The sequence below is a fragment of the Neofelis nebulosa genome, chromosome 7 (genome assembly GCF_028018385.1).
Source record: "Neofelis nebulosa isolate mNeoNeb1 chromosome 7, mNeoNeb1.pri, whole genome shotgun sequence".
Taxonomy (NCBI): domain Eukaryota; kingdom Metazoa; phylum Chordata; class Mammalia; order Carnivora; family Felidae; genus Neofelis; species Neofelis nebulosa.
The window spans coordinates 50,765,391-50,778,170 of record NC_080788.1 but is presented as its reverse complement, the minus strand read 5'-3'; the positions used below and the strand labels follow the sequence as shown (position 1 = coordinate 50,778,170).

The 12,780-nt window shown below is 37.9% G+C and overlaps 1 protein-coding gene across 6 annotated transcripts in view; it reads left to right on the top strand.

The window, feature by feature from the left end:
* Nucleotides 1-12,780, top strand: part of UNC13C (unc-13 homolog C) — a 614,642-nt gene that overhangs the window by 323,806 nt on the left and 278,056 nt on the right. For all 6 annotated transcript variants that reach the window (XM_058737680.1, XM_058737682.1, XM_058737681.1 and 3 more), the window contains exon 17: nucleotides 1,535-1,691. In XM_058737680.1, coding sequence (XP_058593663.1) covers nucleotides 1,535-1,691 — 157 coding nt within the window. The remainder of the gene's footprint in view (nucleotides 1-1,534; nucleotides 1,692-12,780) is intronic.

Here is a 12,780-nt window from a genome sequence, read left to right as displayed (position 1 = left end):
ATGGATCCATTTTTCAAAGCCACGAACAAGATTATTCATCCTGGTGACGTCCAGTATCCTTTTAAATATATAATGCATGTTTAGGGGTGCCTGGTTGGCTCAGTTGATTAAGCATCTGACTCTTGATTTCTGCTCAGGTCATAATCTCAAGTTTACTGAGTTCAAGCCCTGCCTTGGGATCTGCACTCACCATGCGGAGCCTTGCTTGGGATTCTGTCTCCCTCTCTGTCTCCCTCTTTCTCTGTCTCCCAAAGAATAAATGGACATTAAAAAAAATAAGTAATGCATGTTCAGGATAATAAAGTTCTGGTCTTTGAGTTTCTTACTGTTTCCCTTAGGTATTTACCTCATATTTACAGTCAAAATATGTATCATTTACCTAAAAGAAGCAATCAGTATTAATCTTTCTGGGGTTAAATTGCAAAATCTCATGTAACAACTGTGGCGTACTTTGTTTTTCATAATCCTCAAAGATCCATGTTTAAAACTTTAACCTACTTTGATCAGCCAGTATCCTGAGGAGTTCAGTGAGTAGCCTGACTGAAATTTAAGAGAAGCCACCATTTCTAGGACCATCCATTTGTTTGGAGGTGCCATTCAGGGCATTTCATTTATGCATGTACACTCTGTTGTTTGTGTTCAATAATACAGACCTCAGAGATGCTTAAGTGGAGGATAAATTGCTGAGGCATGAGAACAAAATAGGATCAGATAACAAACTGAAAATTTCTTCCTTCCATGAGTATTTTATCTGTGCATTTTTATCTTAAGCTGTGTTTTCAGTTTTCACGTCTTTTGTTATAGTTCAAATGAAACAGTTTTTCTTGGGAGAAGTAACAGAATTGAACACTTGATGCTTCTGATGTCTGTGAATGATACTATTATTCAGGGTTTAAAAGGAATGGTCTTTAAGCCTAAAGCTGGCATAATTCAATCTGCCCTCACCATTCTTCTGTTTGCTTTATTAGATCCTGGCTGTAACAAAATGCTAAGAAAACAGAAATGCTTATGGAAGGTATTCCTTTATGACAAAAGCCCAGAAACTGGACTCAAGTCAGATGCTGAATTCACTTACTCAGTAGATAGGCGGTGAAAGGGGAGACCTTGCGTCTTCAGTATGATAGAAATACAAGTATAAAAGGACATTCAGTTTAAAATGCAGCACTTCGGGAACTGAAGTAAATGACGGCATAGTTGCTGACGAAGGGGAGGATCCTGTATAATGGCTTTCCCACTGTGCTGGATTCCCCTGGAAAGTGCACTTTGCGTGTGTACACACAAAACTCCCACAGTTGAAAGGAATTATGCACTCATCCCTGTGGCAAATCACATTCTAATTAAACCACTTCACATTTGTGAATGAGAAATTTTTAAAAGCCGAAATTGCTTTCTCTTTCGTTTAGTAGAGATCGTGGGAGTGTTCTCTTTTTTTCATAGATATAGTTGGGGAATTAATTGCTGACGTTAGAGGGTATGCCATTATGTGAATTAATTGCTTTATGTTTTAAAAGTGCTTAATGTTTTTGTCTTATAGGCACTTTTCATGTCTGTCTTCTAAATACATGTGCCCTGGTGTCCCTGCTGTCATGAGCACCTTGTTGGCGAATATAAATGCTTTCTATGCTCACACAACAGTTGCAACAAATGTACAGGTTTCTGCCTCAGATCGATTTGCTGCTACCAACTTTGGTGTAAGTATTTTTTTGGACTTTAAAATTTTTACTAGTTTACAGGAGTTACATTTTCAAGGGACTAGGGATTCCAGATATTCTTGGAATCTTATTGCAGGAGGCACTTCTTAGGGACCCTTAGTGTAGTGGGGAGAAGCTAAAAGTTCATTAAAATAATATTCTGCTAAATAATTTTGGCAGCCAATTGGCATCTTCAATAGAGATTAAATCTCCCTATCTGGAATGACCTTTTCCAAGAAGGAAACACATAAATTTTGTGATAGAGTACTGGGATTTTATAGAACTTTCTCCATGTATGCAAATTTAGGATTCATCATTTCAGATACTATTCCCTGGTAAAAGTGAGTTTGGTTGACTTTTCTGGAATCTGTTAGTCTCCATTTATAATTCCTCTTGGTTCTTACTCCTATTGATAGTTATTAGCATGTCTTCTGAGTAAATCATAGTAGGTGTATAGAGTTGAAGAACTCTCTGTACCTAATTAAGATGTCCACCTGAAATATTCAAATGCAGCAAGGACTCATTGAAAAGCAGAAATGCAGGAACCCTAAGGAAACTCAAATATTTTTAAAAAAAAATTTTTTTAACATTTACTTATTTTTGAAACAGAGAGAGACAGAGCATGAATGGGGGAGGGTCAGAGAGAGAGAGAGACACGGAATCTGAAACAGGCTTCAGGCTCTGAGCTGTCAACACAGAGCCTGATGCGGGGCTCAAACTCACGGACCGTGAAAGCGTGACCTGAGCCGAAGTCGGACGCTTAACCGACTGAGCCACTCAGGCGCCCCAGGAAACGCAAATATTTATCTGTTACACCTGTCACTGGAACTCATTCTCTATAAGCCTTGTGGAATTGAAATTGACAAGACATAAATTAATAGTAACCAGAGTAACATGGTGAAGATCTAAACTAAGACAAAACTAGTGAAAATGGAGAATGAAGGACATGTTGCAGAGCTTTTCATGGCATCAAATCAATAGCACGTAGTGTCTTTGGGGATATGGACAGCGAAGGAAAGGGAAAGCTTTCTGGAGAGATTCCCAAGGTTTTGAGTATGGCAACTGGTAGTTAGTAGCTCTGTTCAATAACCCTGTGAGACAGGTAGTTTTATTCTCACATGCGCATGTGTGTATACATGAAACCAAGCTCCACTATAGCAAAATGATTTTCATGACACCATAGTTAATTTTTCCACTGCACTTCCAAATTGGTTCACTGAATAGATTTTGTTATTGATTATGTTGTTAGAAATTAAATTTGGGGGTATGTGTCATAGAGTAGAAACAAATGAGACTCAGCAAATAAAAATGTGTGAAGCCAGTAGGGGAAAAATGTGCTGCTGTGTATACTCTTTTCCTGTCCTTTTCATCTAAAAGAAAATGCATGTGAGGCATGTGAGATGAGTTGGAATGAATCAAAGGAAAAAGTAGTTGTTTAATGACAGATCAGATTAAGCACTAATAGAAAAAAGCAGTCTGTGTTAGGAGTCAGGGAATTTGAGTTTGTAGTCAAATTTAGCAAACAAGTCCATTCATTCAAGCTTCAATTTCTCAGTCTGCTCAATGAAGGTAACTACTGCTCTAATGTGTTTCTTAAACTGAAGATGAGAATCAAATGACGTTAAAGATAGAGAAGCCAGCTCGTAAAAGCTGAAAATGGTCTATAAATATAAGTTTTGAAAATTTCATCTCTCTTGCCCTTACCTACAGTGTAAAACAGTGTACTAGCAGCTACTTCTGTTAGACACATTGACTCTTGTAAAAGTCAGGACCAAAGAACATTCCCTGGTCAGCTCAATAAAATACTGTTATGACTCATAACAGACGATTAGAACAGTTTTGTCATAAAAACCTCATCTTGGGGTGCCTGTGTGACTCACTTAAGCATCTGACTCTTCATTTCGGCTCAGGTCATGATCTCTTGGTTCATGAGATCAAGCCTGGTGTTCGGCTCTGTGCTGACACCACAGCTCCTGCTTGGGATTCTCCCTTCCTCTCTCTCTGCCTCTCTCTTCTCTCTCTCTCTCTCTCTCTCTCTCTCTCTCTCTCTCTCTCTCTCTCTCTCTCTCTCTCTCTTTCTTTCTCTTTCTCTCTCTTTCTCTCTCTCTCTTTCTCTCTCTCTCTCTCCCTTTCTCTCTTTCTCTCTCTCTTTCTCTCTCTCTCTTTCTCTCTCTCTCTTTCTCTCTCTCTTTCTCTCTCTCTCTCTCTCTCTCTCTCTCTCATAAATAAGGAAACATTTTTTAAAAGTGTAAGAAAACAAAACCAAAAACCTCATCTTGGTAACAGGATTGTCTTGAGATTTCACCTGTAACATAAAGCACTCTATTATGAAATTGTTTTGCTTTTAATATCCTGCCTGGATACACTGTAGAGAATAAGCCAATCTTGTGGAACGCTGAGCTTTTCTACCTCTGAAATAGAAGATGTGTCTTTGTGATTAATATGTATCCTAAAAGCTACCTGGAGGAAAATGAGATAGAACTTCATGCCAACCCGAAGAGGAGAAACCAAATTGATTTCATTACTTTTCAGTGACAACATGATTATAAAAACTTTATTTTGTGTGTCAAATAACTTACTTTAGAAGAGGGCCAAAAAAAAGAATGTTTTTTCAAAGTACATTTTCATAAATTGTAAATTTGGTGTGTAAATGTGACTATATATTTCTCGACCTATTGAAAGTAATGCAATTTGTTTAGTCAGATATATCTAAGTATAAAGTCTCCCACCTCCAATTTATGGTCCCAAGTTCTTTCCCTGAATTCTGAATTTGATCTGTTGCTTGTGACTCAGGAACATCATTACATTGGCCCTTTTTTATCCTTCTCAAAAGTGTAACTCAGACATTTGATTTTCCAAATAATAAACCAGTGGAGAAAGCTTTCTTATGACAATTGTAAACAAATATATACTTAAGAAAAAAATATCAGTCTTACAATTCAGATATTTTTGTGTACAGTTGCTATTTCTCATCATGGCTTGGGTGAAAAATGATCAGGAATGAAGTGAAAAGGACAGAACGCTTGGGTGTGAAGAAGAGGAACAAGCAAAGTTTGTTGAGGAAAATGGTTAGAGAAATTGAATGAAAATGATAATAAAAGAATGTAATATTATAAAAAGACAAAGGAAAACTATTTTGAGAAAAGAGAAGTATATAACATTTTCAACTGTTGCTAAAGTTAAAGTAAGATGGGGAAATAAATGACCTCTTTGTATTTGGCAAGTAGGAGGTGATTATTGACTGAAGCAGTTGATATTGAAGCCTAATTTCATAGGGTCCTTCAGTGAATGACATAGATGAATGCTTGTGTAAATTAGGTTCCTCTATTCACTAAAATATAATGCAATCACTAAAAATCATGTTTTTAAAGAAGAGTACATAAAAATGAGCAATGTCCATGATAGAATGCCAAGTGAAAAAAAAAAACCCCACAAAATTCTTTATACAGTCTAATTCCAACACTGAAAAAACAACATACACACTGTTTTAGAAATAAGACTAGATGGAAATGTGTCAAAATGCCAATGATACAGCCACCTGGTAGGATGACAGCTGATATTTTGTGGTTTTGCTTTCTATTCATCTTTATACTAAAATTGTAAAACTTTCCTATATTATCATTATATTTTATAATAAACATGTGAATCAAAGGGTGAATGTGGCTGAGGACATAGAGACTCTTCTGTTAAGTGAAATGAAAAGGGGGAAGATTGGGCAAGGGAAGATTTTGCTATGAATAAAGAGATTTTATTTTTCCTGTCTTGTTGGGTCAGAATTTTTTTATTTAAAAAGGTAAATTTACACATGTTTATAGATTATTAGGAAAGGGAGTAGTTGTGAGAGTCAAGTTGCAGATTTATCTGATGGAAAACAGGTGATGCAGTGAGTTCCCAGAGGAGAAAGAAGAAAGGTAGTGAAAGAGACAAAAGGAGAGACGTTCTTTGGAATGAGAAAGGACAAGTTCTGTTCTGAAATTTCGGGAATAGTATCCGTGTTCTTGCAGAGAATGCTGAATTTTTGATATAGGAGTGAAAAGCTGGGGTGTCATACCCCATTTCCCTAATCCCTGTGGTTGTCTACAAGAACAGGAAATGCTCATTTGCAAGGCAAAGACTATAATACAGAGGCAGGTGAAGGATGCTGTGCAAGGTTTGGATAAGTTACCAAAGGGAGTAGAAAGAGAAATGCTTCAGGGCCATGGAAGAGGAATTCCTAGTAAAGCTGAAGGTATCATTTGATGTTGAGGAGCATAAACTTACTGTCACAACAATATAGGTGGCTTTGAGATTTTCTCAGAAGTTTTCAGCATTCTGATGCTCATGTAACAGATTTGGGAAGTTGATTATATTGACTCTAGGTTGAAATTTTGTAGAAGAGAAGCAATGGAGGGGCATCTGGGTGGCTCAGTTGGTTGTTGTCTGACTTCAGGTCTTAATCTCATGGTTTGTTAGTTCAAGCCTCACATCTGCATTGTCAGTGCAGAGCCTGCTTTTGGGATTCTCTCTCTGCCCACCCCTGCTTGCTCATTGGCTCGCACTCTCTCTCTCAAAATTAATAAATAAACTTTATAAAAAAAATCAATTGAAGGGTGAGTGAAGCTGTCAACAGAGACGTTGAGATGATGCAGCCTGGGGTCTTGTTTTGAGAAGTTGTAGCAGGTGAGCCAGAGTCAAAGGATTTTGATAGGAACATGATATATTTCAGTTAAAATTACAAAGGGGAGTCTTGGGTCCAAGATGTGGCTCTGGGATATGCTGTTGAAAATTGAGTGTAAAACTCAATAGCTTAAGTTATAGCTTACATCTTCTCACAGGCACTGATTTGTGAATTTTCAAGAATAATACAAGCTAGTTATGTAGCATAGCCATTTTTTGAAACCAGAAGTACTGAGAATATTAACATCATGGACATTGGCAAATACTAAACATGAAGGCATTTTTCATTTGAAGACATGATTTAGCAGCATATCATTGAGTGTAAAGGTTGCTTGCAGTCAAGAAGATTAAAGAAGTTTATTGGATGAAACATCCTCATGGCTATTGAAAACACCATGGGTAGATCAAGGGTTAGAAAGGAAGAAAACTCTGAGTTTGGGCTCAGTATCTCAACTTGACAGGAGAGTCTTTAGAAAACTTATTTAGTGAGTTATTTTAAAGTACACATAACAAATTATTAGTTATATTGGTGTTTATTGAGCTCATTTTTTTCCCTGGGTCTCTGATCCAGCCATTGTTGGGCAAAAATAAATAAGCTAGTAAATACTTCTTTACCATTCCATATGTTCTTTTATTTGTCCACTTGTTCATTTGATATGTATTTATGTGTTCCCTATAGCAGTAGGCACTGTGGCAAGTAGTAAAGGGATTGAATGATAAACGTTGACGTCTACTTTCTGAGGTTCATGTTCTAATGGGATAGTCACTTAACCATCTGGAACAATAACCCTAAGTCACTCCCAAAGTGTGATTAGTATGAAAGGAGGCTTTCATATTGAGAGATTGAAGAGGATCAAGTGATTGATACTTTTCAGGGACTGGTGAAAGTGTGATAAAAGGAGCAGGGCTTTTAGGGATGAGTAATATTTTTCCACTGTCCAAGAAGTAGTTGGGAAGCTACCTTGGGTCTGGGAAGACATTTGAGTAAAGACCAAAGTAAAGATACAAAATAAGTTCAAAGTGTGTGTAAGGTAGCCTGCCTACTAAGTAGGGCAAATAGAATGAAGGATGGTAGAGGGGCTCCTGGGTGGCACAGTCAGTTAAGCCTGCGACTTTGGCTCAGGTCTCACTCACGGTTCCTGGGTTTGATCCCCGTGTGGGGCTTTGTGCTGACAGCTGAGAGCCTGGAGCCTGCTTCAGATTCTGTGTCTCCCTCCCTCTCTGCCCCTCCCCTGCTCATGCTCTGTCTCTCTCTTAAAAATAAATAAACATTAAAAAAAATTAAAACAAAAAGAATAAAGGTAGGTAGTATAAGAAGAAACTGTGCTATTGGGTTGACATTAGATTGTTGAGGGCCTTTAAAACCTACAGAGATGTTTGGATGTCATTCTTGAAGCTTAGGGTATAATCTTTGATTTAGAAAGATAACTAACTAAGGAAATGTTGCAGAAGGGGGAGAGAGGATATATATCAGACACAGTTCAGTTGTAGTAATAGACACCATGTTAGAAACTTTAAGTAGAAAGGGATTTGGCACAGGGAATTAAATGCTTATAATATCATTTGGGACTCAAGGAAGATCTTTCTGTAATAATCCTCAAAATATCACTGATATTTGAAACTGATTTTAAGAGAAGTGGTGAGTTTTCTTACAGTTGGGGAGGTGAGGAATCAGAAGGCTGCTTCTGCTAATGCAGCAGAATGTCTGAGACCACAAAGCTAGTGACCAGAGACTGGGAAATGAATGTCTCCAGGACTTAGCAGCCCAAGTAAACCAAGAAGCAGGAACTAGGCCTCCATCACTCGTCTGCTTTCCAAATGTAGCAGTGCACATGTATCTAATAGGCAGAAACTAAGATAATTGCATAAGCCTAGCTGCAAAGGAGTTTGGGAAATATGATGTTTAGTTTTCCAGTCTCAGAACTACTGGAAGCCACACTGAAAGAAGGTGAAATGAGTAAAACAGTTCTGGTGTTGAATACAGGAGGACTAGATGGAAATTAGTGATAGGCCTGAGAAGCTAGTCCTGACAAAGCAAAGTAATGCTGTGCTAATGGCTTAGAGAAAATGAAGGTTGTGGCAAAGGAGAAAATGTGTGTGGGAAACATTTTAGAAGTCATTTTTAATGACTTGACAAATGATTATTTCTGGGGAGAGGTGGATCTAGGTTTTGTGCTTCCTAAACATTATATAATTTGATGAGATTCTTTTTTAATATTTTTAAAAGTTTATTTATTTATTTTGAGAGAGAAAGAGAGCTCACGAGAGAGATCGAGCTCTCAAGCAGGTTAAGGGCAGAGAGAATGAAAGACAGAACCCCAGGCAGGCTCTGTGCCATCAGTGCAGAGCCTGATGTGGGGCTTGAACTCACAAACTGTGAGATCATGACCTGAGCTGAGATTAAGAGCCAGAAGTTTAGCTGACTGAGCCACTCAGGTGCCCCTGATAAGACTGTTTTTAAGAAAAATACAAATTGTCAATAGGAAACAGAAAATTATTCATTTTTAATGAAAAAAAATGAATGCCAATGAATTATAAATTATAATATAACACTACAAATATTATAGTTTCCAGAAAAACAGCATAATATTTTCATTAACTTCCTGATACATCTCTTTAAGATTTTTTCTAGAGTTTTTGACTTCAGATTCTTTGATCACTTCTTCATATGATGAAAATCCTGAAATACCATTCTTATTGAAAAAAGATAATCCAGTGTTTAGGAGAAAAAAAATATCTGAGGCTCTCAAGGGGAAGGGTGATCATTGGCATGTGTCCAGCACACTCAATTATATTTGGGTGTGCACATATCTTTTTCTGTGATGAGGCTATCTGTGTTTACTAATGGACACCCAACAAAATTAGTCTCCTACCCTCTCATAGATCCTGGGTGATACGGGTACTATCTCTTTGATGATTACCTTTCAGAGGGATAGCTCCCAAGTACTTGGGGAAGACTTCTCTGGGTTGTAAAGCAACCTGGCAAGAGGCTTTGAAACACATTCACATTTCCCAGGGACAGAGGAAGAATTACAGTTAGGCTTTTTAAAGAGAATGCTCAAAAATTAAGACATCAGGGCCTAGAGTCAGGAAAAACCTTTCTAAAGTTTAGTCAAAGTGAGGGAAACTTTGAGAGTCTCTAGGTCAGTGAATGATTCCATCTCAGGGCTTTTCAAACTTGCCTGTGAAGGGACTCCTTAAATACTTTTCAGTTGATGACATTTGTTAGTCACTGACACCATCACTGTAGCCCCCAGTGCTGAAGCATCATTAGATTCAAGTTAAATCAACCCCTGCCGCGGGAGTGAGATAATAAGAAACAAAGAAAGGGAAAAGAGCAGCTGAGAATGAGGCAGAGGCTTTTACACCCCTTCCTCAGAAGAACATTTCCTTCTACAACTCCCAGGATACCAGGGTGATATGTTTACATTTCTTGTTGATTTTAATGCACTTGTGAGGTAGCGACTACTGTCCCCTACTCAAAATCTCCCCTGTGCTCATGGGCCAAAACTGGCCCACCAGCTGGTTTTGTTTGCATGGCCCACATGCGAGGTGAGAATGGTTTCCACATTTTAAATGGCTTTTAAATATCAAAAGAATACTATTATTTTGCGACACATGAAAATTATATGAAATTCAAATTTCACTGTCCAAAAAACCAAAATTTTGCTGGAGAACAGCCATGCCCATTTGTTTGTATATTGTTTCTGGGAGCACTGTGCTACAGTGGCAGAGTTTAATAGCTGAAAAGAGTTACTACCTCGTTCTTTAGAGGCAGTTTCCTGACCCCTGGTCTAGAGTTACTTTTTTTTTTTTTAAGTTTATTTATTTTGTGAAAGAGAGAGCATGCACAAGAGGGAGCATGTGTGAGCAGGGGAGGGGCACAGAAAGAGGGAGAGAGAGAATCCCAAGCAGGCTCCATGAGGCCCAGCTGGGGCTCTACCTCATGACCATGAGATCATGACTCACGGGGAAATCCAGAGTCAGATGCTTAACCAACTGAGCCACCCAGGCACCCCTAGAATTATTCTTATCAACTAATTAAACCTAAGTTTTTGCTAACCGGTAACAGTATTGTGATTGATTGGGCCTGCTACTAAATACCAGGCATGTGTAGACATTACCTAATGTGAAGAACGGAGTATCGTGGAGGCTTCAGATGTTGTGGCATGCCCCTCAGGAGAATCATTTTTTAATCACCCAGTCTTTTGTTACTCCTCAAATCACACCGTGCAGGAAATAGGCCTCCTCAGCTCTTGCAAATGCGGTCTCACTATAGTTAAATAGAATTATAATACAATTAAATTTCAAGCTGCTCTTCTGTTTAAAGAATCTCTATGAAGATGTAATCAGTAGCACACTTTTAATTTCATATCATCTGATATTGTCTGGGATTTAGCGACAACAAGCCTGGCAGTTTTCTCCACAGTTTTCTGTGTTCCTCGAATGTAAATTTTCCAGCTGGGCACTGAAGACTGAGGTAGGAAGACCACACATGTGATCTGTGTCAGTCAGAATTCTGTTTGGCTGCATGAAATACAATTTTTTTTTCTCCGTAGATCCCAAGTCCAGAAGTAATAAGGAATTCAGGATGAGGGTAGCTGCTCAGGATTGTAATTTTTTGAAAGGGTGGGCAGACAGGGCTAAGGTAAGGTATGGGGGCGTCCTGCTCCACCACACCTAATTGCTTGTTTAGCTTTTTATCTGAAGGTAACATGACTGTTTTACCTTCACGTGTCTAGTCTGAGTTTCAGGTGGAAGAAAGGAGAGGGACACAGGGCAAATGGAGAACAAGCCTGACAAGGAGTTACATAGTGAACACTAATACAACAACAGTGCCTGGCAAGCATTCTTTTAGAGTCTTTCCAAATAATAATTCATGGTAATGTGCTAACTGGGTCCATCCCCTTTAATAAACTATATATATCTCATTAGCCAAAATCATACTGCATGACCATTCCTGTAGGAAAAGAGGTCATGAAGTTAGGTATTTCAGAATGGCCACATTTTAATTACAAGGTTCTAGTAGTAAGGAAGAATGGAAATGGATATCAAGCACACAACCAGAACAGTCACTACCAGTGTATATAACAGGGCTAGTGACTTGGGCATTAATGTGACTTACTAGGGTCATGTCAGCTGTCTTGATGATTTATACCAATCACAGAGGTAGATAAAGCATCTTAAGACATGACGTGAGCACATTAACTTTTACAGTTATTGAATGGTTAACTTTACTGTGGCCTAAACTGATGATGGTAGTGGTTCTTAGGGTTTTCTCTTTTGATTGAGAGCTACTGACCCATGTGGTTGGGGGATGAGGGTTAATAAAAGGACAATATAGTTCACCTCTTTCCCTGGGAAAGTCTGAGGGAAAGTGGGAAAGGAAAATCTAAGACCTTTAACTCATCAGCAGTTTTCAGTAGCTTTACTGAAGAGTCTTCTCTGCCTAATAAGATGGCAAGCATCTTGAAGGCAAGTTTCATTTCTTAGGCTCTTTCATTGTCTCTGCAAGGGGTTAACACAGAAAATAATATCAAGTTTGATTGTCTGACATATGAACCAGATAAAAGTAGTTTATTCAGAAAATTGGAGTTTCAACTTAGGAACAGTTCATCAACTTCTGTTAATAGCTCACTTCATCAAAATCAGTGACTTCAAAGAATGAGTTATAACCCCATAAATCTACCTTTTATGTGAAAGTGTTAGGAAGTTTCTGCTTCGGCCAGTATCTTCCAAAGTACACTTTGTTATTTACAGAATACTCATGTAGGCAGAGACCTTTGCTCTTACTTCCACTCTCTTATTTCTTTTTATTTTTGATTAAAATCTGAGACTCAGGATGGGGGATCATCTACCTATAAACTTTGTGTGACTTTGATGTTTTTATTTTATCTAATTTATTTACTTTATTTAATCAACATAACTTCATCTTTAGACTTATAAGCAAACTCATTATTTTCAGATCCTATGAAGAGGTCAGTCCAACACTGAGATAGCCTCAGAGGGAAGTATTAGTTTTTTGTGTGTGTTTTGTTTTGTTTTGTTGCTTAATGTTTTATATATATGTTTTTTTAAACACTAAATCATAAACATACTGGAAAGGCAATCAGTACTTTCAGATTATGAAGTCTATACTTATTACCAAAAAGAAAGTGCTTTTTGAAATTGTTCTTGATGAGAACAATAGCTATTCCCGCTTCCACAGGTAGGAGAAATTTCAAAATGATAATAATTTATTTCTGAGGAGGTACAGTGGTGTGTGGGGTGGTTGATGTTTTATCTTGCTGACTCATATTGTTGTGAATTAGTACAGTGGTGATTCAGTTCTCTGGACTCTTTCCCCTGAAAGCAACTTTTTGGATACTTTCTTATTCATCACAGAGAGTCTATGTGGCTTATTGGCAAGAGATTGGTTCTGTTGTGAAAGCTA